Here is a 24,263-nt window from a genome sequence, read left to right as displayed (position 1 = left end):
CGCTCGGGTCGAATGAAATTGATCAACGCGCACTCGAGCGCTCTCATGGCCAGCGGAGCTTGACCTTGCCGCCATCGCTTACGACAAGGGGGGAGGGGCGTCTCCATGGCCGCCTCAAATCCCTCCCATTCAAGCGCCTCCGCGCAGAGGAGGTCAAGCGAATCCAGATCTCAACCTCGTCTTGGGACAGTTCTTGTGGATGGCCAATCACAATCGGTGCGTCCGGAATCCATGAGCACTATCAATCGGGAGCTCCTCAAACCTTCTTGCGTCCGTCGCGGTTCATCGTCACTGCAATGCCATCGTCGATGTTTTGCACCCTGATGCCGATTCGGACGTTACCCACCTTAGCCAATTGAGAGGCCAGACGCCGCCTGCAATGTGAGTGGTAAAACCCTAAAACTTTCACTTCAGTGATTTGCTTGCAATGTTTGATATTTTCAGTATTCTTTCATCGTTGAAACTATCCCGTTCTGATTTAACTATTTAAGGATTAGGGTTTTGGAAAATTCAATCTCTCTTGCAAAAGAGACGCAGGCTACAAATCGATACAAAAGACCAAGCATTGAGATGGAGATTGTCCCTGGTTTCAACATGTATGATGAGGTGGGGTCTGTGATAATTTGATAGCGTTTTGTGGATATTCTTGTTACGGCCAGGAAGAATCATCAAAACTTTGATCATTTTGGGTAATTCATTGAACTATAATCCCATTAAAAGAAGGATCTTCAGTAACTGCTTTGCCCTGCTGAAATAAGTGCGATGATATGATACATTTTTTTGAACAGATACAAAGTTTGCCCATTTCATATTTGATTTAGAAGCAGCATCTTAATAATTGAGGTGATCCTAGCTCACTCAAGCGAGGGCATGTGGACATGTAACATGTGACAAGCATAGATGTCTTAGAAAAAGCATTCATTTCTAGCGGTAGTTTAGGATGGCATGCTGAAAATACATCTATTGGAAGGAAGTCTGAATTACAGAGCAAAAACTATGACAAGATCGTGGGGAAAAAAACTAGTGCATGCTCAAATCTAAAGTAATATTCGATGAAGCATAATTATTCTATATGTATCATGTATGCTAGGTGGTAGATTTTGGTAATACTTTGCTTGCCAAAATATATCATTATTTAGAGTGGGTTCAATTTCTTTTTGATAGTCAAATTTGTGGCTCTTCTCCATCTTGCTTGATCAAGTAGAAAGATTATATATTGGAAATTTGTATCTGACAGTTGAGCTTGGGTTAAAAAGGAAATATTCAGCAGTTTATCTCTAAGTATACTAGAGGTCCAAGATATTATTTGATGCAGCCAATTATCTCTCTTCTTCTGCTAGAGGTTTGTACATACTTTTCTTGATTGGTATGTAATTACATTCTTTAATTCTGTAAAGTATAAATACATTTAAGCGTATTCTATGTTTTGTGTTTCAAAGGAAGTTTGGTAAACTCATTTTCTACCTTATCACATTGTAACCATTATATGTAGGCGTTTTCTTCAACAATTAGCATCAGGAGGACAAGTTGAGTATTATGGTGATTGTTACTCTTCTTTGTTTGTACAGGATTGGTGGTCAGTTTTTGACATTAACAAATAGGAGATTCAGGAAACCATTGAGTTACCATTAAAATATCATGAGATGTACAAGCAAATTGGTATAGATCCACTAAAAGGTGTGCTTATCTATTGTCCACTGGGTACAAGCAAAACTATGATCTCCAAGGCTGGCTCATCATAAAATTGCTACTTATATATATATATATATATATATATATTCAGAAGCGTTTGGGTGACTGGTTTGAATGCAATCTAACAAAAAATATATATCCATTTTTACAATTTTTTTGTGTTAGTTTCTTGTGTGAATCAATTCAAGCCAAAAAATTATGGCTGGAAAAAAATAATTAGCAGATGGAATAATTTTTTCTTGATTTTGCTGGGATTTTTTGAAATGCAATGGTCATGTGAGTTATTAAATATTGAATTTTCTTCCTGTATTTCATGCTTCTCTATGCCATTCCTCGTTGTTAAAACGCTATAGATGTTTATGCAACTGAGAAAGTTAAGCAAGCTTAAGATTAGTTAATGATTGATGTCCTTGTGGCTTCTACTTAGTTTTGTCATATCACACATGATCTTCTTCTTTGAACTGTCACTTTGAGGCAATACCTTTGTATTCAACATCTGAGAGCATTGCTCGTTATGGCTCTCGAATCAGGTACAATAAACATCAACCATGAAATGTCAACTGACTCTACTTTGCTACTCCAAATTATCCTGCATACTTTTCTATTTTGTGAGAGCATTGCTTGTTATGGCTCATGTATTTTCCTAGTTGTTTTAACTGTCTAAGCACGTGTTAATAAACTTCCCTGGAACCATACAAGGTGTCTGCTTTCTTTCATAGGCACGAAGAATCATAAAGATGCATTTCAATCCCTCTAAGCTATCTGCAAAAGTTTCACGATGGAACTCCAAGTGGGCCCTAGAATAACTTCTGATAGAAAGTCATTTACACCGTTCTGTCGGAGAACGCAGCCACGTCGAGACGTGTTGCAGCGACTCACTCATCATGATCTCTAAAGAGGATTCAAAGTCGACTTTTGCCAACAACCGTGTTCGGTGAATTTATGTTGGTATTACTGCGAAGCTAATAACCTGGTGTAACAGAAATATCAATGAGTTGCTTAGTAATTAGAAGCAAGTTCTTGTTTCGGTCTGCCGCTGGTCTGATTCTGGACTGGACCACTAGACCACTAGCCAGCACTGCAGCAATTGAGTTGGCTACCTGTCCCAGGACGCAAGTAGGTGAATATCAACTACTCAACCCACCATAATAATCAGTCGTGGCCGTGGGTGGACTTACTAGTGCTGGCAGTGGTGTCAATGACCCACATGCCATGCCCATCTTCACATCGGATATCCTACTTGACATGAGCCCAGACCCGAGTGACCCATAGCTATACCAGCCTAAGTCTGGGCCAGTGGACTGCAACTCTAGCACCCTCATCTGGCCGCTTATTCACCGGACCAGAATGGCAGTTTTGAAGATTATCTTTGTTGCCCACGTTAAACGTACAAAATGTTGTTATAGCTGGTTCTGTGTGTCTGTATTAGAGTCAGTGTGAGTGAGAATGTTGTTAACGTTATTGGGATTCAGGTAAGGTCACGTTACTGTCTCCGGTTATATAGCGTCGCTGTGAAAAACGCATCCAAAGGTTCATGCCTCTTCATTACCCTGCCTGCCTGCTACGTCAAACAGAATACAAGGGGATAAGGTTTACGGGAAGTTATTGCTTGGATGGGCCACGCTATTATCATTGACCATAAGTCATCCCTTTTGAGATCTTAGGTGGTTAAATGGAAAACATATTATTTCGAGGGCCTCATCTAAAATATAAAACATATTAAAATTTCTTGTCATTTACTAGTAATAAGTCGCAGTAACAGAATTGGATGTATAGTTCACATTTATTTTTAAAAAATGTTTGAATTAACTAAATTTTCTTTTTTCGTGTCGAGATAATAAATTATACTTGAAGGGTTCTTTTGGAAGTTTTTCCTTCATGCTATTGTGGCTGCACGCCAGCATCCAGTCGGCATTGGCTCCCCGGCCCTTTTGTTGCGGAAGAAAGAGGGTGCAGTTGGCCGAGAACAGCACCGACGGGAGAGCTTCAATGGAGCTTGATGTGGTTACGGTGTGCGATCTCGGAATATGGGAAGGGGAGGAACTCTGATTCCCTCTCGGTGTTTCGAGGGGGCTGTAAAGGCGTGGTCTTGAAGCAATGCCCTTGGTTTCCTCCCGTGATCTCTCGGTTTTCTCACACCCAGCTTCGCTTTCAACTGCTTCGTTTCTTAGTCGAATGCCGTGAGTTCGCCGGCGGTTGATTTTGGTCTGTTGGATGTAACGGAAGTTTTCAAAATTTGAGGACGAATTCGTTGTAGAACGCCTTCCAGTTCCAGACGGATTTTAGATTCGAGTGGAGAAGTTTAATGCTTGGGTTTGATTACAGATCTGTCCCTCCGGAGCTCCGAGTTCTTACACTGTGGTGAGTAATATCCAAGCCAGTACTTGTCGTTGACTATTTTTCACTTTACTAAAATCGACTTATCTTTGTCTTCTGCGGAAGAACTTCTTGCGGATTTTCTCTGCATGGATGACGATTGTTTAGAAAACACAATTAATGAGAATAATGAGACCTTATTGTACTCGATGAAGTTGAATCGGGTAAGATTTGAGATTATAGATTAATATTTTAAGTTGCTCTGTGGGTTCTTAATTAAATACCCACTACTGGTATTCTTGTCACTGTGTAATAATTTGTTTAGTGCTTTAATTGGTGGGTCTAGTGTGAGCCAGGCTGGGCATGTAATGCCAACCATTAATTACTAGAGTTCTGGCTTCCTTCTCCACAGCTCCATGCTTTTCTCTTCGGTCGGTGAAGAGGTTAGCAGAGAAGAGAAAAGAGGAATGTGCTTCTGCGTTGCTTCGATAAGGGTATTAAAAGTACGGAGCTTTTTTTTTTTCTTTTGATCAGTATCTCTTTTTTCTAATGTCCATTTCAGTGTACTTGATTTTCGTATTTCCTGTGAACATTGAGTTGGCTTCCTCTGGGGATTTCGTTGTTCCTCTTGTTCTCATGACCGCTAAATCAAATATTGACTCTGAAGGTGTTTTTTTTTCCATCCTTATTCAGAAGTGATGGAGCTGTGTAGCTGGTTGTATCATGGTCTAATTCTGGAAATGATTGTGGCATCTTAGCAGTCAATGCAGAAAATTTTGAAAAAGAGATGAACATTAATTTGTAGTTGAGAGATGGCTGACAGTTGCTGTAGTCCCCTTCTGAACAGTGACTGGAATTTAACTGGTTGTCGTCATCGTTAAACTCCTTGTAGAAATAACAAATGCTTTCCAGAAAATAGATACAATTTATGCAAGTAATATCACGTTGAATATCATAGAGATCCTAAGTCGTGTGCACATTGACTTGCTAGTCATATATTAGTCTTTTCAGTGCAATTGCCGTCAAGCAGGGTCTGTTACTTCTAACATTTGGTCAGAAATCTTGTTCTGTTCCTTCTACTTTTCCTTTGAATAATGTTTGGTGAAATAAGAAATTCGTAAACATCTTTAATTTTATTCTACTTATTTCAAGTGTATGGTTCTCATATCTTTTTTCCCCCTCCAATGCAGAAGGACAGAAGAACTCCATAAACTTGACTGCTCAGTTTACTTGTGGGAAGTTATGTTTTCCCTTTCCCTAACCTAGTATTTTTCTAATGGACCGATTTGTGATTTTTATATCAATTCCTTTATCTTTTCTTGTACTTTCCCTTCCATTTGCCGTTGCTGATTTAAGGTCTGATGAGCAAGCACTTTTAGACTTTGCTAATTCTGTCCCTCATGGCCGTAATCTAAACTGGACTTCTCAAAATCCAATTTGTTCCTCATGGGTCGGAGTAAGATGCACACCTGATAATACTCGTGTGCGTAGTCTCCGGCTGCCAGCCGTTGGGCTTTTAGGCACAATCCCCCCTAATACTCTTAGTAGACTTGATGCCCTTGAAGTCTTAAGTCTTCGTTCTAACCGCCTTATCGTACATCTTCCTCCTGATGTTCCATCCATTCCTTCTTTGCATTCTTTGTTCCTTCAGCATAACAATTTATCTGGAATTATACCATCTTCACTATCTTCCAACCTAACATTTCTCGATCTTTCCTACAATTCGTTTGCAGGAGAAATTCCACCCACTATCCAGAACCTTAATTATCTTAGTGCATTGCTTCTTGAGAATAACTCACTGTCTGGATCCATCCCGAATCTTCAACTTCCCAGGCTTAGGCATCTGAATCTGAGTAATAACAACCTTAGTGGCCCCATACCGCTATCCCTCCAAAGGTTCTCACCTGAGTCTTTTCTGGGTAATCCTTTCCTATGTGGATCTCCTTTAGCAACCTGCTCTGGAGCATCTCCCCCAGTATCCCCTGCAAGATCAAAAAGAAGCTTTTGGCAAAAACTGAGCACAGCTGCCATTATTGGAATTGCTGCTGGTGGAGCAATACTTCTGCTTCTACTCGTCATTGTAGTCTTCTTGTGCTTCTTCAGGAGGAAACATGGGGAAGGTGATGGAGAATCAAAAGGAAAGGGACCTCTTGGTGCAAGGAGTGAAAAACCTGAGGAGTACAGCAGCAGTGCCCAAGAGGCAGAGAAGAATAAGTTGAGTTTCTTTGAGGGATGTGCATACAATTTTGACTTGGAAGATCTATTAAGAGCTTCTGCAGAAGTTCTTGGCAAAGGAAATCATGGGACCACATATAAAGCTGTTCTAGAAGATGGTACAACTGTTGTTGTGAAGAGGTTGAAGGAAGTAATCATTGGAAAGAGAGAGTTTGAGCAACAAATGGAATTGATTGGAAGGGTCAAGCCTCACCCTAATGTAGTTCCACTTCGAGCTTATTATTACTCCAAAGATGAGAAGCTTCTCATTTATGATTATGTTCCTTCTGGCAACTTCTCCTCCCTGTTACATGGTATGTTTGCTCAAATTTCTGTCTCTGAACTGGTAGTTCCTGTTGATTCAATAAAGCCACTGGACTCATTGTATTTGAGAATAATGCTATTCCAAATGTGTGTAACTAGTGGAATAAGCAATGACTTTTGTCTTGGATGAAAGTATTCAAAATTTTATTTTGTTTTCCAAGTCTTCATTTAGAGAATTTAATTTCCCATGAGGTAAAGCTGCTAGTTAATATATTCCTTTATCAACTCTGATTAAGCTAATTGGTCTTACACTATTTAGTACTAGTAAATTTAGCATCAGTTGATTTACAGGCAGTGTTTCCTGTTATTTGAATTTGAGTTATGGCATAGGGTGAACAGGTAATTTGTCTATAGTATATCAACCAGAGTAGTTTCAATGCACGTAGATGATAAATAAGGAAAATGAGAAAAACTAGTTTAAGATCATATGACAATGTACAAAGACAACTAATAGATGTATAGTTAAATGTTGTCAGTTGTGTTGTAGAGAGATATAGAAGACTATTTAATCTACATTACATTGAAGGTGAGCTTTACGTAGAATTTAGTGACTGAATAAGATTCATATCACCAATGGTATATGATTATAGAGTTGAGACTCCTTTATTAACATTCTTACATGCAAAAATAATTGGGTTTAATGTCCTGTGGGCCACATCTTTGATTTACGATACAACATTCAAAATTGAAGTTCGACTGATCTATAGTTTTATTGTCATCGTGTAGTATAACCAATTCAAAGAAACAAACCTGAAATTTTGTAAAATGTAATAAAACTACAAGTCAACCCCTACTTGGGACGACAGTGTGGTCATGAATTTTGTAGTATCTTTTATTTAACTTTGTATAAGGATATATCGAGGTCGTTTGATCCTTTTGATTTGTTAAGTATATATTTTTTTAGAGGAACTTCTAATCTTTTGTTTTATTGGCAGGAAGTAAGGGTAATGGAAAGACTCCGTTAGACTGGGACTCCAGAGTAAAGATTTCTCTTGGAGCTGCTCGTGGCATAGCACATATTCACGCCGAAGGTGGTGCAAAATTTATCCATGGAGACATCAAATCCAATAACATACTACTGACTCAGCAACTTGATGCCTGTGTATCGGATTATGGCCTCGCTCCATTCATGAACACTTCAGCAACCCCATCCAGAGTTGTTGTGGGCTACCGTGCACCCGAAGTCATTGAAACCAAAAGGTACTCTCAGAAATCTGATGTCTACAGCTTTGGTGTGTTGTTACTGGAGATGCTCACTGGAAAAGCTCCACTTCAATCTCCTGGTCGTGACGATGTTGTTGATCTACCGAGATGGGTGCAATCCGTGGTCCGAGAAGAGTGGACTGCTGAAGTATTTGATACGGATTTGATTAAGCATCAGAATGTGGAGGATGAGATGGTTCAAATGCTCCAAATTGCCATGGCATGTGCTTCAAAAGTTCCAGATCAGCGACCGAAAATGGACGAAGTGATTAGAATGATCGAGGCCATTCGAAACTCTGACTCAGAGAACCGACCATCCTCCGAGAAGTCAAAAGATGACAACAATGTCCAAACACCACAACCAGAGACAGAAACGGAGACAGAGATCATCACAAGTTAACTCATTTAGACCTCCTGGTTAGGTATTTAGTTCTGTTAGTTCTTTGTTCTTCTAATTCGATATTGATGTGTGGAGTTTATTGTGGAGGATGTTTAGGCATAACCATCTAGTTATGCTCAAGAAGTGGAATTAATTGTGGTTCACGATGTCATTGTTTTTTAGCTATTCTATTTATCAATCCCAAGCTATGAAATGTAAACATGATGTTGATTTTATGTGCATTGCCGTTCCAAGGCAAATTCATTTGACAAAAGAACATAATCTTTGGAACAGAAATAGTTCTTCTTACATGGAACTGACGGTATAGTATAGGATTATTGAGATGGTAGATTTTATTTTTTTTGCTGAAGTGGAACAGTGGAGGTTTTCAATTGGGGTGGTCTTTTACGGTGAGTTTGATTAATCCCTATTGCAGGATTTAGTTCATGAAATAAAATAGATGCAGGATAATTATTTTCATATTTAATTAAAAAAATATGAGAAGAAACTAATTTTTATAATAATAAAATAGTTAGCTGTTCAAACTGATGCGATTTGTACCTCGTCTACCGAATATATTTAAAATTTAAATACAATTCACGATCAATATATATTTAAAATTTTCTAGCGAATGAAATAAGATTAAAAAAATAATAATAATGATTCTTAGACTAAAAAATAACTATTATAATTGCAATTCCATAAAAGTTTAATATTTTAAATTTATTTTCTCCAATCATGAAACAGAATTTTTTATTATTGGGCAGCCAAATGCGTCGGACACAATCAAGACAATGACATGTGGAAAGTGAAATGCATTATCGACGTTGACTAATGTTAGGGAAATAAAGAAAGAATATTAGGTTTAATCATTAATTAATATTCCTGTTTATTAAAAAATCATTTACTATAAACATTGGTAGAAACGAACAGAAAGAAGAGAACCTCTTTCAACCCAATTACCCTCTTCCTGAATCCTTAGTGCTTTCCTGGGAAGGAGGAGATCAGATCCGGCCCTTCTCACCGCTCCTCTCGTTGGATTCCGGCTTCTTCCTGCCATTTGGTCGCTCATGCGGGTGTTTCTTGCCTATTTGCGTCCGCCTTTCTTAATCATCACATCAAAAGGTTTCCCCTTTTTTGATTTCTTTACTCCGTTTGTATTCGACCAAAAGATCAATTTTTGTTTCCTAATTGTGGGATTTTCTCTGGGTTGGTGAATTCGAGCAACGTTTGATCGATATCAAGTTTGGGCGGCGGATTGAGTGGGAGAAGATGGTAAATCGGTTGCTTGCATTTGCACAAGAATTGGTGCGATTTCGGGGTGGCTTTGGTTTCTCCTTCGCGACTCTTGTAGTGGAAGATCCGTGGTGGGAGAGGGACTGCTCGAGGGTCACGTTTCCGATTCGCTGAAAGCCCAAAACTGGAGCATTTCGGATCTTTCTCCCCGTCGACAGTGGAGGTAAGACAGTAAGTTCATCTTAGTAGACAAAAGCTATACGTTTGAAATGATTTAATTTGTATATTTTTTTTTCAGATATGCTGCAAATGCTGTTCTATCCATGTGTGTTTTCTGTTTCCTTTTGCGATTATAATCATATTTTGTTGTTGAAATTTCCTGTGTATTCGGTTGCTCCTCTGTAATCGAGTAACTGTTCTTGCGTAAACCTTTATCCTGAACCAGTGAATGGAGATCGAGTAATTGTTCTTGAATCAGTGAATTAAGATTCTTTTGTGAAGTTTGAAATGCGTAGAAACTCATGCACTGCTGTAAATTCAATTTGCTTCATGATTGAACTGGGCAAGATCCTGAAACCGTTAGTTTTGGTTCTTCTCCTAGCAATTTTACTCTGTTTGAATTCGTAAACTATATGAAAACTTTGAGTAGGAAATTAATAGGCTATTTATCTTTAGTCTTAGTAGCAATTCGCCCAGTAAATTAATTGGCTGTTTGTCTTTAGTCTTGAATCTTAAATCTGATGATACATGCCTTAACTAATTTGTGGTACAACGGCTCACTGCAAAAGAATGGATTACACAAAATACAGGACTGCTGCCTTGATGCTGAGAACAAAGAGGAACCTTCAACAACAATGGATGAAATGAGGATGACGACAAGAATAGCAGACTATACACAGACAGCAATCATCAGCAAGAATTCAACTTAAAGAAGGCGATTTAATTTAGACTGAAAGTGTTAGCTATTAAACTTTGAACAACAGTAATGATGAATCAGAACATTTCTGATCAAATTCTAAATTGAGTATGTTGTTTAATGAGAGTGGAAGGGTAGGATTTGATGGGATCATTGCTGAAGTTAAAATCACTTGGTGAGCTCATCATTTTGTTTATATGTTGTAAATGTCGATCTGTGAGGTTCATTGTCGAGCAAGGGAACTAAGAAGGAAACAGTTTGTTAATTGTTCTCTAAAATCAGAACAAGATGCTCAGGCGGCTTGTTTTTTTGGCATGTTTCATCATATGTATGTTTTATCTTGCATATTGTATTTTAACTGACCTTATATCGTGTAAATCTGATTGATATCATAGATCGGAACAGATGGATGATTACTGTCCATCATATTGTATGTTTTTGCTCTGAGTTCTGAAGGCATATCTTGTTTTGATTCTCTCTATGTACTCATCAAATTATTGTACTACTGCAGATATTATTAAGTAGCATAAACATAAAATGAGATCTTAACAGTGATTACTGCTGCTTACAGAAGCCCCATGAAACTACACTAGATCACAGTAGACTTTAACAGCAACACACTCGATTGAAGGAAAGCACTTCCACCCCTACTTTAATTTATTAAAACTCGATCATAAATATCTCCATGCTCACTTCGCTTCAGTTGATCCTGTCAAAAGGAACATGTATTAGATTTGTATTGTCCATATTTCTTTAAATCATAGATAGATTTCGCGAAATTAATCAAAACTTGCCGAGAGCAGTCGGCGGAGGGGTTGATGGGGTACGGCACGGCGACGTTGCACTTGCCCGGGATGCCGGAGATTAGTCCGGGCTGGATGCCCTGAACGCCGGCGGCCGTCCGCATGAGGCAGTTGCAAGTGGTCTGCCGGTCCTCCCTGCTCCTGGCTGCGGCGTTCAGCGACCGCACGCCGTTGCAGCAGCTGCTGGTGAGGGGCTGAATGCCCTGGACGTATCCCAGGCAGGGAAACAGGTACGACACTACCTGGCTGCAGCTGATCTGCGCCTCCACCGCCATGGCGCCCACGAGGATGGCGACGGCGATGAGAGCAACAACCGGACGACAAGCCATAGATGCAATTCCTGACGATGAACGTACTGCAAGGTGGTCGAGGCAATGACTCCGTATTTATAGGGACGTAGCTGGAGTTGATTCAGTAAAGGATTAACAGGAGGGTGGTTGGATGCAGTCCATTGCATTAGATACTTTGCCGGAAAGATTATAGGCCAGTGGAGATGCAGGGTACGTAAATTAATCAATGAATGGTTAAAGAAAGGCAGTGAAAGTTGGAACTTTGAAGCATTGCAGGGTAACATAAATTTGAAGCATCTACCGCAGTAGCTAGAGTTTAATGAATTGGAGGGCAGTGTTATTAATGGCGCACCGATTTAATGGTTTGGGGGAGGGCAGATCTGCAGGATCCTCATTTCACTTCTGGGCCATCGGAGTGAGCTGTGACCATTTCTGCATCAGGATTCAGGCCTTTGGACAAAGGTTGAATGGAAGAGAGGTAAATAGAGGAATACCCACTGTGAGAGCAAAATTATCTTTGGTATTGATCATGCTTCAAGACGTTTACATAGCGTTCGAGAGAAGGGTCCATGTTGCAGAAGTCAACAAGAAGATCAAAAGTCAAAACGAAGAAACTTGAAGTATGAGATCCAAACAAGCTACCGAATTATTTCCTCTCTTTGAGGATAAACAAATAAATTATAACTGTATGTATTCTTCATCTCTTCCATTCTCTGCTAGTTCTTGTCGTCGTCGATTCCCGGGTCCGGCCCGGAGGGTGGCGGCTTCCCCCGCGGAAGAAAGTTGAGCAGCAGCGGCTTGTAGTAATCCACCAGTAACTGCTTTTCCGGTATCGGCCGCGGTGGCGGAACCGCTGCTTCTCCCTCGCTCGGCAAAGCAATGTTTAAGCTCGGCTCGCCGGAGAGGATTCCGTCCAAAGGCTGAGAAGAAGTCAGATGTGGAGGGATGAGCAAGAGGAGGAGGAGGAACCCAAAAAGTGAGAATTGCGCCATGATTAGTTGATCAGGAGCAGAGGAAAACAGAGGAGGGCCGAGGGGGAGGAGTTTATAAGGAACAGGGGAAGAAATTGAATCAGAGCAGAGTTTGACTTTGACATATTCTTCACATGGCTTCTCGAATCTTACACGTCAAAAATCTTGTAGGACATGAAATCAACATCCATATTAATCTGGTGGAGCAGTTTCAAACTATGTAACCGATTTTCTTTTCAAAGAAAATTGCATGGCCTGATGCAGTGAAGTCAACAAACAGAGGTGTGGGAGGTGGTGGCAGTTGAATATATTTTAACAGAGTCAACGCATGCTGCACCGTGAACAAATGGATGGAGTGTTCCTGGCAAACGTTCATTTTCCACACTGTTTTAAGGCCGTTTGTCAATGCACATTAGGTAATATTTTACGACCTTTCAAATAGCAACAGCTTCGATATTACTGAAAATTCCTAAACTATTTCTGATTTCAAACCAGTGGTGTCGTCTTATTTGACTTCATGAAATGCAAAATGTCAGTACGATCTCAGGAGTTGGTCGAGGAGATCAGGAGCCGCTTTAATCGGTCACTATTTAGTGACTGAATTATAATTCTATCACTATTTAACGATCGATGTTATAAATCAGTCGTTAAAGTAGCAATCGAAAATAATTCGGTCGTTAAATCCATCGCTAATTAGGGTTATTTTTGTAGTGGTTTATAGCAAACAACCTATATAAGTTCCATTCTTGTCTCTTCATTTCTTCTCTTCGTCTCTTTATGCTCTCTTCTTCTCCTGTCTCTTCTCTTTGTTTCTGAGCCAACTCTAAATCGTCTTAGCTACTCAAAATGGTTAATATTCTAGCAGCTTGTTTGCCCCTCAGACCTCATCATTCAAGAAGAAATGAAGATAGAAACTTTTCTCCACCCGACCGTCATCAATCTCTATCAATTTATTATCGCCCACCAGCGATATCGAGAGGTATTATTTAATTTTTTCCCCTCATAATATTTAGCGACCGAATTAAAGTTCGGTCATTATTATTAGTGACTGAATCTGAATTTAGTCGCTAAATTTAGTGACCGAAACCAAATTCGATCGCTAATTTCGGTGGCTAAATTCAATTACTATGAATTTTTAATGATTTTTCAAATCGATCGTTAATCAGATTTAACGATCGATTAGCGATCAAAAATTCGATCGCTAATCGGTATAATTTTTGTAGTGAACCTGCATATATGACAACGTTATTGCCTCGCCCTCTCCTCGCTCACCACCATACACAACTAATACTCTCAACACATTTCTTTAGAAAAATACTCTATTTTTTTCCCTCTTTCCAGATGGAAAATCCTTCTCAGAACATGAAATGTGAATCAAATCCATATTTAAATTGAAACTGAGATACTCATGCAAGTTCTTTCCTGAATCAGATAAATTCATATCTGAAAGAGGCTCACAATAAGTTCCCTCTCCTCGCTCACTGCCGTACACAACTAATACGACAAAAACCTCGCTCTCCACTCACCTCACCGTCTTACACATCATATTTGCGCATCGCATGTACAGATATATCAACTATCCACCTACATGCATTATGAAATGCCTAAGAAGTAAGAATTAATAAAGCTGGTAACTACAATGTTAGATGTTAGTGAATCCTCACAAATAAATATGAGAAGTTAGGACCAAATTACAACAAAACAAAGCAAAAGAGTACCATCAAATTAATATAATTAACATCAAGAGGATATATAATTAGATTAAATTAGCAAGAAAAAAAAGTAAACAGCACTTGACAACGGATATGTAACTTGTATTGGGACATGACAAAAATTAATGAATAAGAGATTGCCACTGTAAAATCCACCCAGGCAACCTATGCAATTAATATACGTACAGATTAGCATGAACTTCTACTAACGCTGGCTTCTTATGCAATTAATATACAGATTCTCATGAACTTCTACTACTGTCGCCCAAAAAAACCAAATAACGGAGCGACCAAATCATACAAGGCAAGGTTCTGGTTGGTGTTGGACCCGCGACAGTGCGACACGTGCAAGGGAGTCGCGGTGGTGACTGGCACTACAAAAATAATCACGATTAGCGATCGAATTTTCGGTCGCTAATCGGTCGTTAAATCCGATTAACGATCGATTAGAGACCGATTAAAAAAATCACTAAAAAATTTATCGTAATCTGATTTAGCGATCGAATTTAAATTCGGTCACTACTTTTAGATACCGAATTTGAAATCGATCGCTAAATTTAGTGACTGAATTCCATTTCGATCGCTAATTTAGCGATCGAATTCCAATTCGGTCGTTAAAATTAGCGATCGAATTGGAATTCGATCGCTAATTTTGCCCCTTGAATTAAATTTTGATCATTAAATTAACGACCGAAGTAGTATTCGGTCGTTAATATAGCGATCGAATTAAAAATTCAGTCACTAACTTTAGCGATCGAAATCCAAATCGGTCGCTAAATTTAGCGATCGAATTCAAAGTTCGGTTGCTATTTTAGCGATCGAAATCCTATTCGATCTCTATTTTGCCGACCGAATCTAAGTTCGATTACTAAGATCCGCTAAATTTTTTCGTCCAGCTCCATTCTAAAATTAGTGACCCAATATAAATTCGGTCATTATTTTAGCGGCCGATTTATAATTTTCGTTGCTATTTTAGCGATCGATTTTCAATTTTGATCGCTAAATAGCGTAAATAGTGATCGAATTGTATTCGATCGCTAATTAGCGACCGAATATAATTCGGTCATAAATTAGCGATCAAAATTAAAAATCGGTCCGAATTGAAATCGATCGTTAAATCCGTCGTTATTTATGGTTATTTTTGTAATGTGGTCTATTGCCAGGTGGACGTAGCGTACCTTTGTCGCGGGTGCAACGCACGGGCGCACGGAGTGGCGTCCCGCCACAGGCGTGTCTGGGTGTGCGAAGTCTGTGAACAAGCGCCAGCCGTCATTACCCGCAAGGCCGATGCCGCCGCTCTCTGCAACGCATACGAATAAATAATTTAATTTAATTAAACCTGAATATATGGGTTATATATATATATATATATATATATATATATATATATATATATATATATTAATGAGATTAGTTTAAGGAGTCCAAATTCATCATAACGCAAGGATCATACATAATACTGAAATAAAACCAAACCAAATGAAAGGAGTAAATAAAACCAAGGACCATACATAGTACTGAAATAAACCAAACTAAATACAGAAGAAATAAACCAAGTAGTTTTCCTGACAAAAAGAACACTTAAATTAAGTATTTTTACTAAAAAAAGAACGATATAACAGTAAGAAGAGCAAACACGGCAATATCACAAACACCTATATATTCATTGTTGTACCCTACTTATAGGGTAGACGTAGATATACCTGCAAAATATATGAGAAACACCACAAAGAGGAGCCATGCTTTCTCAGTAACCCTAAATATATATAAAAATAATTTATAAATATATATTTTAATAATAATAATAATAATAATAATATTAAAAAAACTTACATGATCCTTGCCGGAGGCAGACCCTCCTGCTGAACATGAAGTGCAACTTGGCCCGCCTGCTGACCCACCGCTTGCAGGGCCGTCGTCGCCTGCTGAGTCGCCGCCTGCAGGGCCTCCACAGATTGCTGAGTCGCAGCCTACAGGGCCTCTACAGCCTACTGAATCGCCTGCAGCTCCTGCTGAGCCGCCGCCTGCTGAGTCGTCGCCTCTAGATTAGCCACTACCTGCGCATTCGTCTGAGTCACCGCTGTGGAGCGAGCCACCGCCTCCACAACATCCGGCGTCTGCACTGCTGCCTGCTTCTCATCCGCAACCACAGCATCCACACCTCTCGCTGACCCTTGCCAGGCGTAACTCCTCGTCTTTGTTCCTCCATTGAGATGTGTCCACCGGAAAAGAATTAGAGACGCCTATCCGCTATCGACAACAGACGCCGTCGCCTCCTCTATCGACAATAGATGTCGTCGCCTCCTCTTCGTACAGGAGGAGCAGGATCAACGGAGGGGAGGACTCTTCGCACAGGAGGAGCAAGAGCAACGAAGGGGAGCAGAAGAGAATAATATATATCCCCCCTATCCGCTAAAGACAACAGACGTCATCGCCTGTCGCCGAGCAGCATTCCGTTGCAGGAGCGGTTGCAGCAGGAGCAGCCTCAGGAGATTCCCTCCTCTTCGTATAAGAGCGGTTGCAGCAGGAGCATCACCGAAATAGAGCTTAGCGCATTTTTAGAAAAAAAATCATACATGTTTGCATCAACTTTGACAATCGTGATGATATAGATAACGGCTGCCTACAGGGCCTCCGCCTGCTAAGCCCCTGCATTCGCCGTCTGCAAGGCCGCCACCTGCTGATCCGCCGCGTGCAGGGCCTCCACATCCTGCTGAACCGCCGCCTGTAGGGCCACCACAGCAGCCGCATGCTGACCTCTCGTTGACCCTTCGCCTGCTGCTCTTGGTTTAAAGCAATTCTGAAAGCAAGGTAGTAGTGGAGCTCGTCGTCGTCGTTCCGCCATTGAAAGATGTGAGAGATTAACAGAGGACAGGAGCGACGGAGAAGAAAGAAGAATGAATAGAGGAGAGAAGCGACGGAGATGAATATATAGAGGAGAGGAGCGCCATTGAGAGGAGCGCCATTTAGAGACCAAATTCCGATTCGGTCGCTAAATTTGATCGCTAATTCTGGCAGCTTGTTTGCCCCTCAGACCTCGTAATTCAAGAAGAAATGAAGATAGAAACTCTTCTCCACCCGACCGTCACCAATCTCTATCAATTTATTATCACCCACCAGCGATATCCAGAGGTATTATTTATTTTTTTCCCTCATAATATTTAGCGACAAAATTAAAGTTCGGTCGCTATTATTAGTGATTGAATCTGAATTTAGTCGCTAAATTTAGTGATCGAATTATTAGCGCATTTAGTCTGTGGAGGCCCTGCAGGCGGCGACTCAGCAGGTGACGACGGCCATGCAGGTGGGCCAAGTTGCACTTCAGGTTCAGCAAGAGGGTCTGCCTCTGGCAAGGATCATGTAAGTTTTTTTAATATTATTATTATTTTTTTTAAAATATATATTTATAAATTATTTTTATATATATTTAGGGCTACTGAGAAAGCATGGCTCCTCTTCGCGGTGTTTCTCATATATTTCGCAGGTATAGCTACGTCTACTCTATTAGTAAGGTACAACAATGAATATATAGGTGTTTGTGATACTGCCGTGTTTGCTCTTCTTACTGTTATGTAGTTCTTTAATTTGAGAGGAAAATTAGCGATCGAATTCCAATTCGATCGCTAATTTTAACGTCCGAATTGGAATTTGGTCGCTAAATTAGCGATCAAAATGGAATTCGATCACTAAATTTAACGATCGATTTCAAATTCGGTATCTAAAAGTAGTGACCGAATTTCAATTCGATCGCTAATTAGCGATCGAATTTAAAATCGGATTTAACGATCGATTAGCGATCAAAAATTCGATCGCTAACCACCGAAAATTTGATCGCTAATCATATTAACGATCAATTTGAAAAATCATAAAAAATTGATAGTAATTGAATTTAGCGATCGAATTTGAATTCGGTCGGTAATTAGCGATTGAATTCAATTTCGGTAACTAAATTTAGCGACTAAATTCAAATTCAATCACTAATAATAGCGACCGAACTTTAATTCGGTCGCTAAATATTATGAGGGGAAAAAATTAAATAATACCTCTCGATATCACTTTTCCGTTGGACACATCTCAATGGAGGAACAAAGACGATGAACTACACCTGGCAAGGGGTCGGCGAGAGATGCGGATGAGCAACAGCCAGCAGTGCAGACGGCGGATGTTGTGGAGGCGGCGGCTCGCTCCACAGTGGCGGCTCAGGCGAATGCGCAGGTAGTGGCTAATTTGCAGGCGGCGACTCAGCAGGCGGCGGCGGCCCTGCAGGCGGCGGCGGCCCTACAGGCGGCGGCGGCCCTACAGGCGGCGGCGGCCCTACAGGCGGCGGCGGCCCTACAAGCGGCGGCTCAGTAGGAGTTGCAGGCGATTCAGCAGACTGTGGAGGCCCTGTAGGCGGCGAGTCAGCAGTTTGTGGAGGCCCTGCAGGCGGCGACTCAGCAGGCGACGATGGCCCTGCAAGCGGCGGGTCAGTAAGTGGGCCAAGTTGCACTTCAAGTTCAGCAGGAGGGTCTGCCTCCAGCAAGGATCATGTAAGTTTTTTTAATATTATTGTTATTATTATTTTTAAAATATATATTTATAAATTATTTTTATATATATTTAGGGCTACTGAGAAAGCATGGCTCCTCTTCGCGGTATTTCTCATATATTTCGCAGGTATAGGTGTTTGTATATAGATACTGCCGCGATTGCTCTTCTTACTGTTATTAAGTTATTTAATTTGAGAGGTAAAATTAGTCATCGAATTCCAATTCGATCACTAATTTTAACGTCCAAATTAGAATTTGGTCGCTAAATTAGCGATCAAAATGGAATTCGATCACTAAATTTAGCGATCGATCGCTAATTAGTGATCGAATTTAAAATCGATCGCTAAATCAGATTACGATAAATTTTTTAGTGATTTTTTTAATCGATCTCTAATCGATCGTTAATCGGATTTAACGATCGATTAACAACCGAAAATTCGATCGCTAACCACCGAAAATTCGATCACTAATCTGATTAACGATCAATTTAAAAAATCATAAAATATTCATAGTTATTGAATTTAGCGATCGAATTTGAATTCGGTCGCATCGAATTTGATTTCGGTCACTAAATTTAGCGACTAAATTCAAATTCAATCATTAATAATAGCAAATATTATGAGGGAAAAAAATTAAATAATACCTTTCGATATCACTTTTCCGTCGGACACATCTCAATGGAGGAACAAAGACGAGGAGCTACACCTGACGAGGGGTCAACGAGAGGGGCGGATGTTGTGGCTGCGGATGAGCAGCAGGTAGCAGTGTAGACGGCGGATGTTGTGGAGGCGGCAGCTCACTCCACAACGGTGGCTCAGGCGAATGCGCAGGTAGTGGCTAATCTGCAGGCGGCGGCTCAGTAGGAGCTGCAGGCGATTCAGCAGGCTGTGGAGGCCCTGTAAGCGGCGACTCAGTAGTCTGTGGAGGCCCTGCAGGCGGCGGGTCAGCAGGCGGGCCAAGTTGCACTTCAGGTTCAACAAGAGGGTCTGCCTCCGGCAAGGATCATGTAAGTTTTTTAAATATTATTGTTATTATTATTTTTAAAATATATATTTATAAATTATTTTTATATATATTTAGGGCTACTGAGAAAGCATGGCTCCTCTTCGTGGTGTTTCTCATTTATTTCACAAGTATAGCTACGTCTACCCTATTAGTAGGGTACAACAATGAATATATAGGTGTTTGTGATACTGCCACGTTTGCTCTTCTTACCAGTGGCGGATCCAGGGGGGACGAGGGGGGGCTTGAGCCCCCCTGACATACCCAAATACAAGGCGAGGCTGAGGGTCGTAGTTCAGAGGGAGGGAGGAAGACGTCCTCCCAGCACCGCTGAGGCTCGTAGTCGGACTTCGGAGGGAGGACTTCTCAGGCGGACGGTCGGCGGACGGACGGTTTCTGAGGGCGGACGGTCGGCGCTAGAAGGGGTTTCTGCAGCTTCTGAGGTTTTCTCGGGACTTCTCAGGCGGACGGTCGGCGCTAGAAGGGCTTCCAGCCAAGCAAGGTGGCTACGGCGGCAAGCGATGTGTGGCGACAGAGGAAGAAGAAGAAGAGAAGGGGAAGCGGCGTGGTGAACAGAGAGGAGAGGTGGGGTTTGGTTCGTGAGGGGAGGAGAGGAGGAAGGGTACGGCGGCGTGGCTCCTCCCGCGGCGGCCGGTGCCGGGCAGAGGGGGAAAATCGCCGGGTCGGCGACGAAGGAAGGAGGGAGAGGGGTGGCTCGAAGGGGATCGCGTGAGGAGCCAATTGAACAGGAAATACTAGTGAGCTATAGTAATAAACAGTAATAAGTCGGTTTAGTGCTAATCGGCGCCAATAAATTAGGTTTACTGGACTAAACTAATTTAAAAGTTAGGATTTATTATAACGATTGAATTAGTTACTGTAGCAAATCGAGTTAAATCTTGGTTCGCTTGGTTTACTAACCAAACGACATTCGATTTGACTCAAACCAATTTTGTTGGATTTGTCTTCGCAAGACGAATCTTTTTATCCATTTTATTTTATCAACATCTCTTCCAGTACGAACCAAACCAACTTGGTTCAATTTGGTTCAATCTTGGTTCGTTTGGTTCACTAACCAAACGATCTCCAATTTGGCCTAAACTAGTTTCGTTTGATTCGTCTTCGCGAGACGAATCTTTTCATCCTATTTATTTATCATAATCTTAACCTAATTCTAGGTCCAACCTAGTTAACCTAAATGGTTTTTCTAATTTAGATTTCAACCCTCCTAAACACTTAACCTAATAAATCGACAATAAAATACTACTTCTGAAAACTACAACTACGCGATAAATTCAACAGACACCACAAAAATGGACACACATGCAACGACAAATCCAACCTAAATTCACGAATGCAACGAAAAGTCAAAAGAAATGAACCTAGGCTCGGACTCGTGGGTTATGGGTCCACCACGCTTCCGCTGCGCCACTCTGATACCACTAAATTGGGATCAGATAGGCTACAATGCAACGAAAATCCGACAACTCTACATGGACCGTAATACTAAGTTCTGATACCATTTAATTGGTATCAGATAAATTCGAAAATACTTCAACCACAATAAAAGAACTAAAAGGACTTCGAGTTCAATGATAGGTAACTTCATCTGTACTCACTGATCATGATCAATTTAGAGAGAAGCTTGAAGTGTTATACTACTAAAGATTGAATTGCTGACCACTGTATATTTGATTTTTAGGTTTCAAGAGCTTGGTTTTGAGAAGGGGTGGGGTGACATAGCTAAACGTGTACTCGAAAGTTGTTTGTACGTAATTTGGTAGTAGTTCGAGTGTAAAAAAATAATTATTTATTGGTATGTACATAATTTTATATTTTTATTATTATCGTTATTAATTATATTTTTATTTTATATATATATTTATTATATATTAAAAAAATTGAGCCCTGGTTGAAAAATTATTCTGGATCCGCCACTGCTTCTTACTGTTATGCAGTTCTTTAATTTGAGAGGCAAAATTAGCGATCAAATTCAGAATTTGATCGCTAATTTTAACGTCCGAATTGGAATTTGGTCGCTAAATTAGCAATCAAAATGGAATTCGATCACTAAATTTAGCGATCGATTTCAAATTCAGTATCTAAAAGTAGTGATCGAATTTCAATTCGATCGCTAATTAGCAATCGAATTTAAAATCGATCGCTAAATCAGATTACGATGAATTTTTTAGTGATTTTTTTAATCGATCGTTAATTTGATTAACGACCGAAAATTTGATCGCTAATCTAATTAGCGACTGAAAATTCGATCGCTAACCACCAAAAATTCGATCGGTAACCACCGAAAATTCGATCGCTAATTAGTGATCGAAATTTTCGGTGGTTAGCGATCGAATTTTCAGTCGCTAATCGATCGTTAAATCCGATTAATGATCGATTAGAGACCGATTTAAAAAATCACTAAAAAATTCATCGTAATCTGATTTAGCGATCGATTTTAAATTCGATCGCTAATTAGCGATCAAATTGAAATTCGGTCACTACTTTTAGATACCGAATTTGAAATTGATCGCTAAATTTAGTGATCGAATTCCATTTTGATCTCTAATTTAGCGACCAAATTCCAATTCGGACGTTAAAATTAGCTATCGAATTGGAATTCGATCGCTTGGGTCAGCAGGTGGTTCATCCGCTTCATGCTCCGCCTCCGCCTCTGGCTCCGCTTCAGCTTCCGCCTCCTCCGACTCCGCTTCAGGTTCATCCGCTTACTCCCGCTCTGCCTTCGGCTCCGCTTCAGCCTCCGGCTCCGGCTCCGGCAATGTAAGTATTTTTAATATTAATATTATTTTTTTAAATATATGTTTATACATTTTTTTATATATATTCAGTACTAATCAGAGATCATGGCTTATCTTCATGGTGATTATCGTATTCCTCAGTGGTGCAACTGCGTCTTCTCTATCAGCAGCATACAATAATGCTTATATACATATTGGTGCTGATGTCGTGTTTGCTTTGCTTACTCTTTTACAGTTTATTTTTCCGTAAAAATATTTAGTTTAAATATTATTTTTGTTAACTGTTTCCAATGCTACAGGAAATGCCCCAACTCTCTTGTCTATTTCTATAGACTGAATATTAAGAGAGTTATTCAAATGAAAGTTTCAAAGCTACCATAGAGAATATTGTATCAACTGCCTAAACTTTGACATGAATTTTCTGCCCAATCATCTTAGTATTTTAATATATATGAAAAACAAATTTTGGTTGATGTTTATGTCAACCAATAAAAGATAGCAAAATTAGTTTGATTGGAATTTGCACCAAGAATCTTTTTTTTTTCCCCAAGAACAAGTGTCCATAACTAGGAATGTTCCAACTGATTAATCTTGTAACTAACTTCTGGTCCATAACTAGGAAATGTTCCAGCTATCTTAAGTCCACAAAAACAGCTCAAGATAGAATTCCATAGCATTTTGCAAGGAAAGTAAGATATTTAGTTTATGCAATGCCTTCATCGGTTATATCTGCAATTATCTAGCATCAAATAAAACAGTTATGGCATGATCAGACTCCAAATCTTTGTTTTTTCAAAAATTATATAACTTGAACTTAAACATGGACAGAAGCAAAGCAACCCATACAGCCTTTTGATTGATATACTACATGATGTCAAGTTGGCACAAGAGTACAAAAACTTGGAGTTCACTGCGAGAGTTGATCACTCACTGACTGGGCAACAAACGTAGAGAGATAGACCGGCAAACGTTAAAAGTTTACATATGTTGTAGCCAACTACAGGTGTGTCTTCTATACAGGATCATTGATGAGTTCATCTTTCTCAGCCTTGCATGCATGAATGACAGTGCAAATATCTGTATCCTCGAGGAACTTTTCACCATTGACTAGGATCAGAAGGCCATAGTGGAGGACCAGCTTTTCTTGCACTGTTTACAGAGGATAAGAAAAGAAACATCAGATCAGAAACACGCAGAAAATTTGATCCATTAGATGTTCGACAACAGATGCAAGAGCCATTTCTGCACGAAATTATCTAGAGCTTTCAGTAATTAAACATTATTGATTTCTATTAGAAAAATGCTCGAAAAGATTACCTGTTGAACATATTGCTCCACCTCGTTGCATTCCTTTAGAAGCATCTTAATTACCTCGAACTGTGAATTTCATTAAGTGGATATTGGTTGGGTCAGTATTTGCAAATAACTGTTGCTTATGTTTGATTAGTTTAACATACGACTGAAGTTGCAAGAACACCAAAACAAATCATGGAAAATGTTTTCATTGGAAAAAAAACAAATAGCTTGCAACTGGTGACAATGGGGAAAAAAAGTTTACTGCAGGGAAACCAAAGTTGTAATCTCAGAGCATGTTGCAGTAGGAGAAAAAAATGATGAGTCAAATCCAAATGTTGATGAAAAAATGTGTATTAGTAAAACTGATGCTGCATAAAAGTACTAAATGGTGAAAACAAACAAACGCAGTTCTATCTCGACGCAAAATAAGCATACATCATGACTTAATTTTCTAATAAGCATTTTTGCAAAATATCTTATCTCGACGCAATTTATAAAATCCGCTAACAGAGCCGTTCCCCTCAACCGCCCGAACGAAGGAGAGGAGGCGAACTTCGGCTTCTTTTTTATATTTTCTTGTCCGCCAGAGCCGTTCCTCTATATATTACCCATCGCTCTTCT

At 39.9% G+C, this 24,263-nt stretch overlaps 2 protein-coding genes and 1 long non-coding RNA gene across 5 annotated transcripts; 2 read left to right on the top strand and 1 right to left on the bottom strand.

The window, feature by feature from the left end:
• Positions 1 to 3,671: 3,671 nt before the first annotated feature.
• Positions 3,672 to 8,327, top strand: LOC141847356 (putative inactive receptor kinase At5g58300). Of its 3 annotated transcripts, none has more exons than XM_074735387.1 (3): positions 3,672 to 4,053; positions 5,199 to 6,536; positions 7,482 to 8,327. In XM_074735387.1, the coding sequence occupies exons 2-3, from the start codon at positions 5,285 to 5,287 to the stop codon at positions 8,147 to 8,149; spliced, it is 1,920 nt and encodes a 639-aa protein (XP_074591488.1). In that variant the 5' UTR covers positions 3,672 to 4,053; positions 5,199 to 5,284; the 3' UTR covers positions 8,150 to 8,327. The 3 variants fall into 3 exon arrangements, with proteins under 3 accessions (XP_074591488.1, XP_074591489.1, XP_074591490.1); XM_074735388.1 differs by lacking the exon at positions 3,672 to 4,053 and adding an exon at positions 4,305 to 4,511; XM_074735389.1 differs by lacking the exon at positions 3,672 to 4,053 and adding an exon at positions 4,475 to 4,511 and having other exon boundaries at positions 5,742 to 6,536.
• A 761-nt stretch (positions 8,328 to 9,088) lies between these two features.
• LOC141848048 (uncharacterized) lies at positions 9,089 to 10,412 on the top strand. The gene is made up of 2 exons (XR_012603457.1): positions 9,089 to 9,587; positions 10,174 to 10,412. It is a non-coding gene; the product is annotated as an uncharacterized LOC141848048 (long non-coding RNA).
• A 378-nt stretch (positions 10,413 to 10,790) lies between these two features.
• On the bottom strand, positions 10,791 to 11,422 carry LOC141846904 (non-specific lipid-transfer protein 1-like). Its single transcript, XM_074734933.1, has 2 exons — positions 11,075 to 11,422; positions 10,791 to 10,989 (listed from the first exon to the last, which is right to left on the bottom strand). The coding sequence occupies exons 1-2, from the start codon at positions 11,410 to 11,412 to the stop codon at positions 10,980 to 10,982; spliced, it is 348 nt and encodes a 115-aa protein (XP_074591034.1). The 5' UTR covers positions 11,413 to 11,422; the 3' UTR covers positions 10,791 to 10,979.
• Positions 11,423 to 24,263: the final 12,841 nt, after the last annotated feature.

Source organism: Curcuma longa, chromosome 16 (genome assembly GCF_044706935.1).
Source record: "Curcuma longa cultivar G26 ecotype Majalengka, Jawa Barat chromosome 16, ITB_CL_G26_1.1, whole genome shotgun sequence".
NCBI lineage: Eukaryota > Viridiplantae > Streptophyta > Magnoliopsida > Zingiberales > Zingiberaceae > Curcuma > Curcuma longa.
Note: the sequence above shows the minus strand (reverse complement) of the source record. Positions and strands in the feature narration are given on the sequence as shown.